The sequence below is a fragment of the Hipposideros armiger genome, unplaced genomic scaffold, assembly GCF_001890085.2.
Source record: "Hipposideros armiger isolate ML-2016 unplaced genomic scaffold, ASM189008v1 scaffold_666, whole genome shotgun sequence".
Taxonomy (NCBI): domain Eukaryota; kingdom Metazoa; phylum Chordata; class Mammalia; order Chiroptera; family Hipposideridae; genus Hipposideros; species Hipposideros armiger.
Window position 1 is genome coordinate 296,100 of NW_017732016.1, and position 10,777 is coordinate 306,876.

The 10,777-nt window shown below is 44.7% G+C and overlaps 1 protein-coding gene across 1 annotated transcript in view; it reads left to right on the forward strand.

The window, feature by feature from the left end:
* Positions 1 to 9,641: 9,641 nt before the first annotated feature.
* The window catches only part of CPEB2 (cytoplasmic polyadenylation element binding protein 2), a 69,000-nt gene continuing 67,864 nt past the window's right edge, over positions 9,642 to 10,777 (forward strand). The window contains exon 1 of the mRNA XM_019626338.1: positions 9,642 to 10,774. Within this exon, the coding sequence (XP_019481883.1) occupies positions 9,818 to 10,774 (957 nt within the window). The 5' untranslated portion in view covers positions 9,642 to 9,817. The remainder of the gene's footprint in view (positions 10,775 to 10,777) is intronic.

Here is a 10,777-nt window from a genome sequence, read left to right on the forward strand (position 1 = left end):
ATAGTAGATCGTGCAGGATCTTCTAGGCCAGCGGTTCTCAACCTGTGGGTGGCGACCCCTTTGGGTGTCAAGTGACCCTTTCACAGGGGTCGCCTAAGACCATCGGAAAACACATATTTTCGATGATTTTAGGAAGTGAGACACCGCTCCTCTATCCATCCAGGCGGGTCCATCCACAGGCAGATAGCCCACATATGCGTACCCGGCGTGATGACATCATCACGCCAACCCCATCACATACACCCCGTACAAATACAGGTAAATGTGACAGGGTTGGCGCCATAATGTACTTATGCGGACCAGTCACACACATGTAGAGAGCAGCTACTGTGTAGAAAGCAGCTGCTGTGTTGAAAGCAGCAGTATTGGAGGTAAAACGACACTTCATGAATTATAAATATTTCACAATATATNGGAGGGAAAAGCTGAAAAAAATGGCTGCAGACTTCCCAAATTCTAACATCTCTGTCATCTTGATGTTAGCATTCATTGTCTTTATTCACTCATGGTGAAATTTTCTGGGTTCCTGGTGTGATACATCATTTTGAACTGGAACCCAGACATTTTAGGCATTTTGTTAAGAAAACTCCACATTTTATTTCAGCTTCCTATTGTAGCTGGCTTTCTATGATATTACTCTGTCAAGGGGAGAGGGGTGTTGCTTCATTATAGCCAAGTGGAAGTAGAAGCCTAGCTTCCTCACCTGGCCTCTGTTGACTCCTGAGGGGTGCAGGGGCCTCCCCAGTACTACTGGGAAGAAGTGGGAGATCCGGCTTCCCACTGGGTTTCCCCTGGATGGGAGGAGTAAGACTGCCTCGTTACTAGTCCCTATATGCCCTCCACTGTTACCACGAGGCTTGTGTGGCCCCATTACCACCAGGCACTGGTAGGAGTATTGATCGTCTGCCAGGTCTCCTCTGACAGCAGCCCAGTGGGGACGAGCTGAGGAATCTCATTACTGCCCAGTGCAAGTGGAAGCCCAGGTTTCACCTACGGTCTCCCCTGGCACTGGGAACGGAGTGGGGGGATTTGTGACTACTCAGCAAGAATGAAGTGCCTCCTGGCCTCCTTCTCAGCCTTCTCCAACTCCCCCCTTGTTCCACCCTTGCAAGAGTGAAGCTCTAGACTTCCCACTTGTCTTTTTTTCTGTGGTGTTTGGCTGGAATAGAGCCATAAAATAGAGCCATAAAAGTTTTCTGTGGTACAAGACTGCCCTTTTCGTGGTCCTTTGGCTCCAGACAGCAGGCTTTTGTTGTGGCTTTTTTGTTTGCACCTGTTGACATNACACAATGTGATATATAGATGATGTATTACAGAATTGTACACCTGAAACCTATGTAATTTTAGTAACCATTGTCACCCCAATAAATTTAATTATACAAAATTTTTAAAAATGCCAAATTTTTGGTGAATAAATAAACTTGGAAGAAAAGTTTCAAAAAAGAGAAGATAAATCAATACTAGTTCTCATTAACTAATGTGAAATAAAGCAATAAATGTGCAGCTTATGAAATAATGATGGTGTCATTCCTTTAATAAGAATGTGTGTCTTGCCAGCCAAAATACAGAAAATGGTTGAATGGAGCAAACGTGATCCAATTATATGTTATTCACAAAAGACACACTAGATTCAAAGTAATTTGAAAGTGAACAGATAGAAAAATATATATTATACAAACAGTATCCAAAAGAAAGCCGGAGTGTCTATACTCGTTTCAGACAAAATAGACTTAAAGACAAAATTTGTTACTAGAGAAAAAAGACAAAAAGATATAATAATTAATAAAAGGGTCAATCCATTAAGAAGACAAAAACGTATAATGCACCTACCAACACAGACCCCAATAACATGAAATAAAATACATAAACTGAACTGAGAAACAGACGATTCAACAATAGTATTTGAAAACTTCAATAACCAACTTTCATTAATGGATAGGACTGAGCAGATCAACAGGGAAATAGAAAACTTGAGCATTATAAACCAACTAAATGTAACAGATATCTATAGAACACTCCAATCAACAGCAGAATATACATTCTTCTCAAGGGCATATGTTAGAGCATATGTTATGGATAGAGCATATGTTAAGAGATCATAAAACGAACCTCAATAAATTTAAAAGCATTTTAAATCATACAAAGTATGTTCTTTGACTAAAATTAAATGAAATTAAAAGTCATAATAACAGAAGGAATTTTGAGAAATTCACAGATATGTGAAAGTTAAGCAAAACTCTCCTAAATAACAAATGGGTCAAAGAAAAATTCACAAGGCAAATTACAAAATAATTTGAGATAAATGAAAATAAAACTACATACCAAAACTTATGAAATGCAACTAAAACAGCAATCAGAGGAAAATTTATAGCTATAATGCTTATATTTACAAAAGGAATAAAGATCTAAAATCAATAACCTTAACTTCCATCTTAAGACAATAGCAAAGGAAGGATAAGCTAAAACCAAAACAAGCAGAAAATAATAAAGATTTGAGCACAAATAAATGAAATAGAGAAAAGAAATAATAGTGAACATCAATGAAACCAAAAGTTGTTCTTTGAAAAAAATCAACAAGATTGACAAAACCTTAGCTAGGCTGACCAAGAAAAAGGGAAAGGACTCAAATTATTAAAATCAGGAGTAAAAGAAGCTTGAGAACTTAGTGCCAACCTCACAGAAAAATAAAGGGATTGTAAGGAAATACCCTGAACAGTTGTATGCCAAAAAATTAGATAACCTAGATGAAATGGACAAATTTCCAGAAAGACACAAACCACTGAAACTGAAATAAGAAGAAATTAAAAATCTGAGTTAATTTATAACAAGAGATTGAATTAACAATTTAAAAAATTCTCACACAAAAAACCCAGACCCACATAGCTTCCCTGGTGAATACTACCACACATTTAAAGAATTAACACCAATCCCTACAAAAACTAGAAGACGGAGGAACACTACTCCACTTGTTCTGTGAGATTAGAATTACCGTGGTACCAAAACCAGTCACAGGCATCACAAGGAAAGAAAATTACAGACCAAGATCCCCTATGAATATAGATGCAAATATCCTCAACGAAATACAAGCAATCCAAATCCTGCACCATACACATGCAGGATCACATACCATGACCAAGAGGGATCCTTCCCAGAAATGCAAGATTAGTTTAACATCTGAAAAATCAATGTTAATACAGTATATTCCTAGAATAAACCACAGAAACCACAATCATCTCAATAGATACAGAAAAAGCAGTAATAACATTTTACTGATTACATGATGAAATAATATTTTTCATATGTTGAGTTAAAATATATTACTCAAGTTAACTTCACCTGTCTCTTTTTCCTTTTTTAAATGTGGCTACTAGAAAATTTCACATTACATATGTAGCTCGCATTTGTGGCTCACACTATAGTTCTACTGGACTGAGATGGTATAGATGTATCCTAGTTTGAAGACCAGTGCTCTGACAGCATTAGGTGTCTTTTATGCATAGCTTACTATACGAATATTACTGATCAGAGCAGAAAAAAAGGACAGAAGGTTAACCTGCTCAGATTAACACACTGCACCCAGTAGGGGTCACAACTGGTACTGGAATTCAGCTCTGTTCTTAAAGCCAGAGTTTGCCCTATTAAATCACTGGTCTTCCTTAGGGATTAAGTAGTCACTGAATATGCTTACTATTTAACTTCTAGAATGTTTTTCTTGATGTTTAAATGTAGGAAGAATTTAGTCTCTCCATTTCTATTTTTCATTTGGACTTATCCTTTCACTACTGTTAATGGGATTTTACTACCATTACCATCACTTATGAGTATTTGCAAGTTTTGGGTAATTTTGTTGTTGTTTTGTTTTTGTTATCCACCCACCTGGACTACCAGTGTGTTCTAGATGGCTTTCTAATTTATTCTTTATCTTAAGCTGCATGGCAGATGACAGCTAAGATTTGTTTATTTGTTGTTTAGAAATCTGTTCTGTGTTAAACACTAGAAGACTCTCCACTGAAAATATTGCTAATCTTATTGACAACAACCCCTACTTCACAGATAATGGTTGTTTCTCTTTTCACTATAAAGATAAGAAAACTGAGATTCCCAAAGTTTAACTGCTAAAGTTACACAATAACAGAGAGAATTGGGATTAGAAGCCAGGTCTCTGACTCCACAGCCCTTATGAGTCCATCACAGCCCCCTCTCCATGTCTCTTAATGTGAGATAAATAGGGATGAACTGTGGGCCTAAAAACATTAGTATTTTCACATGTATAATTCAGCACCTCATGAAAATTTTCTAAAATGTTTTTTCCATAAAAGTTTGTCTATAACTTTTTCTATTGAAAATTAAGATCTATTTTTCTTCATATTGTTATGGATTGTTGTCCTGCAAACAATGCAATGACTTGCACTTATAAATAAATTTTGGATGCAAGGGGACATAAAGTCCTACAGTCCTACTGAGAGCACGGTGCACAAAGTAGAGCGTTAGCAATATGTGAATTGATAGCAGTGAGGATGACGCACTAACCTGGACTAAAATCAACTATTCCCCTTCCCTCAGAATGCTTTGCATCCATTATCTTTACACTTAATCAATCCTTGTACAAAGGCTGGTGGGTAATGCCTGCTACCAAATAAACTGCCTGATTTTTCTTTTTTACGAAACACTCAGGGTTCCAAAATTAACATTTAAAATTTTTAATCTTCTAAGATTCTAAAAATATTAAGACAAATTTGATAGATGCAATTACTCTTCATCTCCATAAAACCTAAATATTTAGTATTTAGTCAAAATGTGCCTTCACTTTTCTCTGCATAGAATAATTTATCAATTGAAGGAGTTAGCTTCCTAGAACGCGAAATACAAGAATTAAATTCAATATATCCAATATACACAGCCAGGTCTCATTCTTCTCATAGGAGAAAAATGAGTAAGCAGGTTTGAGGAGTATTTCTATCGTTTTGTGAGATATGTATTTTGAAAATAAGACGCTTTCACTCTGAGGTCACTACGGCCAATTGTTACTCAGGTGTTGCTGAGAAGGCTTCGGGGTTATCCTTTCTATGCCTTATCCTTTGGTAGAAGTAGTAACCATTGCTTTTTAGGGCCTATTACTGTGGCTCTGTTTTGCTCAGATATCTTGACATCTCTGGCGATAGCCTGAGGGACAACTAATGGAGCAGGAGACTGAGAAACGGGGAGACAGGACAATTAAGAACAGGCTATACAAAATACCTGAGGTAAACTACTTCGTTCCTGGGCTTTGGTTTTCCGACTATAAAATAGGAATATTGTTTGCTTTCTCTGCTCACAAAGTATATTGTGACAAGTAAAGGAGATAATAAATGGAAATCCCATTTCGAGCTAGGATTACAATGTGTTTCAGTGTGTAATTTCTTCTGCCTTCCTGCTGAATTTGCCTCACCTCCATATTCCACAGTCATCTCAGGGCTCCACCCATGACTAGCCCAGCAAGGCTATGTTGCAGCATGCATGACTCCAATTTTGTAGGTCAGTTTCAGCCTAGAATCTCACTATTTATGACTCTGTCTAGACAATTAGGGCTGGGAATTACCATAACGAGTATCAACAGCAAACACTTATTTATAGCCTCTCTGATTACACAGATTATGTGTCTCCTGTTTTGTTCATGGCCTAGCCCCAGTACTGAACACAGTATCTGGCACACAGTAGGCACTCAATAGTTTCTAGAAACATAGCTTAATCAAGAACTAGGAAACTAAAGGAGTATGTAAGAAATAGCCACTGCTTTCAAATATTTATAATCTGGTCAAGTTGACTAGGCCTGAAAATAAAAGGCAGTAAACCATGGAGCAGTTAAGCATTCCACAGAAGTGTCCAGTGGGCATCACGGAAGGAGTTACTGAGAGGTTGAAGGCTTCTCTCTTAGGTGAGTACTGCAGTTGGGTGACAAATCTCCCAAGTGCTACGCAGAGTGACACCACCTGCAAGACATTTTATTATGTTTGAGGCTATACTTTATCATCAGGGGAAGATTCTAGATATTTCCCTTTGTCAATGAAGCACATCCTGGATGGCCTGGACCAGGTTGCTTGTGGTGGGAGTGGTGATAATTGGTTGGATTCTGGATATAATTTAAAGATAGATAGGTCAAGCAGCATATAATGATAGCTTGTATATGCTGTAAGAAAAATAGAAGGATGACCCCAAAGTTTGCCAGAGCAATTAAAAAATGGCGTGCCATTTACAGAGACAGGGGTTAATGAGTTGGGGAAGCTGAGTTTTGGACATGTAAAATTCGGGATGTCATGAGGCATTGGGAAGTCTATGAAGCCATGTCCTAAGCAAGTCTGGGGAGGGTCTCGTGAGCAGTGGATGGGTAGGCCTTAGACCTCACACAGGAGCATGTGTAAAGATGACGTGTAAAGGGACAGAGTGACTGGAAAAGGGGGCAGTGAGGACCTGTGGCAGCTCTCCTATAACTGCTCTTTTCTCAGCTTAATAGGAAGCCAGGTCAGCAGCTGAGAATGAGGATAAGAGAGAAGGTGTGAGAAAGCTTTAAGATAGAGGAGAAGGTGTGAACTACTCTTCTAGGACAGTGTTTTTAAATTTCAGCTCATGACCTAATTGTGGGTCTCAAAAGCAACTAAGTGATTTGAGATCAATTTAAAAAGGTAAATTGAATTTAAAAATAGTTTGTTGCATGTATTAAGAATTGCTAAATAAAAGCTTTATTTTAGCCGTGTGTGTGTGTGTGTGTGTGTGTGTGTGTGTGTGTGTGTGTGTGTGTGTGTGTGTCTTCCCTGGGTTGCAGAAAAAATATTTTTAAAAACATTGGCCCAGGACAGTGGGAAGAAACGAACAAGGGACAGTCAAATAAAGTCAAGGACAAAGTTAATAGTCATATAGTTAACATATTTTCATGTGAGAAAGATTATAATATAGGTTCATAAGATCGTCACATTGGACCTGTTAGAGGACCACAACCCCTCCCTGCCTACCTACACCTACTCCATCCCTACCACCACTCCCGCTATAGGCAGCCTTTTTGTTTGAATATTTCAATGATGGAATGCTTAGGAGCTTAAAAGTTTTAGATCTCAGAATGTAATTTTTCTCTTATGAAAAATGGGGCCTTCATTAACACTGTCTGCGGTGTTAAAGCAGTGAGTGGAGGGTCTGGCAGTTGGACTTTGGAATTCAGTGTACTTAGTATGAAGTTTGACCTTATTACGTAATACCAAACTTGATGGCTTTGTTCCATTTTGAAGAGCTTTAAATCCTCTAAAACAAAACCAGTATGAGAACAACACGAAGAAACACTGTTTTTGTTCAAACTTTAACCCAGAATGGCACCATTTGGCTTTTAAATGTGTGCTCTCGTCCTTATATCGCACTAACTACAATTTTAATGGGTGATTGAACTACATTTTATGCCTATATTTCCTTTCTTTTTCAAGATTTGTTTTGTCCGCAGCTGATTCCAATCAAACTTTACTTCAAAAAAAAGTGTTCATTTTTAAGACTTTATATGCCTCAATTGCTGAAAGTTTTTCCCTGTAAAATGCATTAATGAATTATAGTTAAGAATGTGTCAATAGGTGCTGTGAAAATGGCCATTTACATTTTTAATTCTAATGAGCTCCGTTTATTTTCTAGACATTGTAATTTAGAATAAAAGTACTTTTCCAGCTCTATATTTTACCTGATTGTTAAAAATGCTTTTGAGATTGCTAATTTGAATTAATTTTCTATGCATTAGACCAATTTCTGAATCATTTATTTGTTTTATTTTAAAGTACTTTTTCTTTATTGTAAAGGTTAATATCAAACTTAGTTCATTAGGCAGGATATAAGACATACACGTTACACATAAAACGTATTTTCCTCTTGCAATGCTGTTCTCTTTTTACTGCATGTATTTTGATTTACATAAATTTGAAGCACTGAAGTAACAAAAGTGGAAATGAAATTTAAGAGAATGAAGACTCATAAAAATGTACATTCTGCCTACATCAGAAAAAGTGTGCTAATTTATAACACTATTTAACCTTAGTCCAGTTGTAAATCAAAATCAAGTTGTATGAATCTACCTTCTTCTGCTTTGGGGAGTAGTCTATATTCTAGGATCCATTCGGTAGTTTCAATTCTATAAGCGCCCAGAAAAAGTCAAAATAGCAAAACAGGAACAAAAACTCCGTATTTTATTATGCAATATGAATCACTTTGCTATACTTTATATAGCATATATACACCATTTAAAAAACCACTTTGCTATGCTTTCATATAATTTCTCTATACAAAGTTTTTCTTTTTGAAATTTACAAGATCAGTTCCTCTTCTTTTGCTCCCAAGAGCCCTGCACTGAAAGCTCTGCCCCTTTCCATTTTGCAAGCCTCTACAAGTCTGCTGCTGAGTCAGAACCTCCTTTTTTCCCCCGATGTGAGAAATCTTTCTCCCTCGAATTCATAAAGCTTCGGAAATGTTTAAATTAGTCTCCCTAGGGGGAAGGGGCGGGGATGCCAGAATGAATGTGGTGGGGAGGAGTCCCCCACACAGCAATCCTGATGCTAGCACATTAAATGCTTTTATGAAATAGGAAGACTTGGACCGGGCCCAGGGTTACCATGGGAGCCCGCCTCGGAACCCATTATATGCATATATGTGTGTAAAAAACCACACGGAGCCGTGTTAGGTTCCAGGGACTTTGTTCCTCATTACCGGAGTGAAAATGTTTGGTGTACAGCCGGGGCTTCACGTTTACCTTCACGTGGCGGCAGGAAGGTCGATGACAGCACGCCGCACTAGAGGCTAAACACAGAAACCAGCCGGGGAAGGCGCTTTCTAGGGCAAGCGGGAAGGCTCCGAGTCGGAGCCGCGGTGGGGCAAGCGGCGTGGGCGACGCACCCGGCGGTCTGCGAGGCAGGCAGAGCCCGCACGGCCGAGTTGGCCAAAGGACACCCGTGCTAAACAGCGAGGGGCGGGGGACCGGATCCCCGCTCCGCTCGCGCAGTGCAGGCCGCGCGCGGCCGCCGGCACCAGCAGCCGCTCCCGGTCGAACTCCCCGGGCTCAGTTTACCTCGAGGGCCAGTCCCACCCTAGGAAGCCCCTATCCCTGTGGCCGGGCCTCTCGTGACCGAGGGTGGGGCAGAGGTGACCTGAAGGAGGCGGGGCAGCGAGCGCGATAAGACTGGAGTTGGGGGGGCGACGGGAGACCAGGAGCAGGCTTTGCACAGACCCCGCGCAGGGAGGGGCCGTTGCCCCCAAACCGTCCGCCCTTCCCGCGCGTGCTCACCCCCATGCGCGCGCGCGCGCGCGTCCTGCCCTCACACCCCGTGGGCCGGCCGCCCGCCGTCCCAACGGGTCTTTCCTTTTCGCTGGGCACGAGATGGGCCGCACGGGGACGCGCCGCTCGCTCCCGCACTCTCCGCCCTCCAAGGAGCGCGAGCGCGCCCCCGGCCGAGCCAGCATATGAATAAGGGGCGGGGCGGAGGCGGGGCAGGGGCGGGGCAGCGGGGGCGCGGCGGCCTTGCGCTCGCGCGTGCCGGGACGCACCGCCGAGGGGGGAGCGGTGCGATTGTGAGGTGGCGCTGACGCACGTTCCGGGGTTTTTAAGCGGGGAGGGCGGCGGCGGCGTCGGCAGCGCCCGAGCGGGTCTCGGGAGGCGGCGGCGGCCGCCGCGAGGGGCTGTGGGGCCGAAGTCGGTGCCCCTGGCACAGTCACGGTGTCCCCCTCTCACTGACTCCCCCTCTTTCCACCACGGCCGTGCCGCCCCAGAATCGGCGGCTCCCTAGGCGGGGCGCGTCTCCTCCCGCTGCCGCCGGCCTGATAAATGAGGGACTTCGGGTTTGGGGTGCTGCAGACGGCCCCGCTCCGAAGCAGCAGCCCGGGGTCCCTACCCGGCGGCGGGGCGTCCCGTCCCTACGCCCCGCTGCCCTCCGCCACGCCCTTCGGCCCCCTCTCGCCGCCGCCGTTGCCTGTCACCGGCTTCTCGGAGGCCGCCTCCCCCTTCCCGGTCCCCCTCGGCTGCGGCGGCGCGGGCAGCTCGGCCGCCGCCGCTTCCTCTTCCTCCCCGTTCCTGGCGCATCAGCAGACCATGCAGGATGAGCTGCTGCTGGGGCTGACACAGCAGCCGGCGCGGCCGCTCCCGGGGGCGGCGGCCGCGGAGAAGCGCCCCAGCCAGCACCCCGGCGGCGGCACGAACGCGGGTGTGACCCACCTCCTCCCCTCCCAGGACTTCCAGCCGAGTCTGCACCACCCCCCCTCCTCCTCCGCCTCCCGCCGCCGCACCGCCTCCCCGCAGGACTTCAGTGAGCGGCAGCAGCAGCCGCCGAGCAGCCAGAAGAGGAAAGAGTTCAGCCCAGCCCGGCGTCCCCACCCTCCGGACTCCAAGCCGCCGCCGCCCGGCCCGCTCCTCCCGCCGGCGCCGCTCGTCCAGCGCCCGCCGCCGCCGCCGCCGTTCAGCCGCCCGCTCCCGCAGCACCTCCCGCCGCAGGACCTCGCCCCGCGGCAGCGCCCGGCCGACCTGCCCCCGCTCCCGCAGCTCCAGCCTTCGCCGCCCGCAGCCCCGCGGCGCCGCCACGGAGGCGCGGGCAGCCCTCGCAAGACCCCGGCCGCGGGCGAGGGCAGCGCCGCCGAGTCCCCCAATGCGGGCTTGGCCCCCTCGACGCCGCCGGTGAACCCCGCGCCGGGCTCCATGGAGTCCCCCAACCACCCCCTGCTCAACAGTCCCAGTAACCTCCTGCCCGGCGGGGCGCTCGGCGCGGGCGCCTTCAGCAGCCTGCAGAGCGCG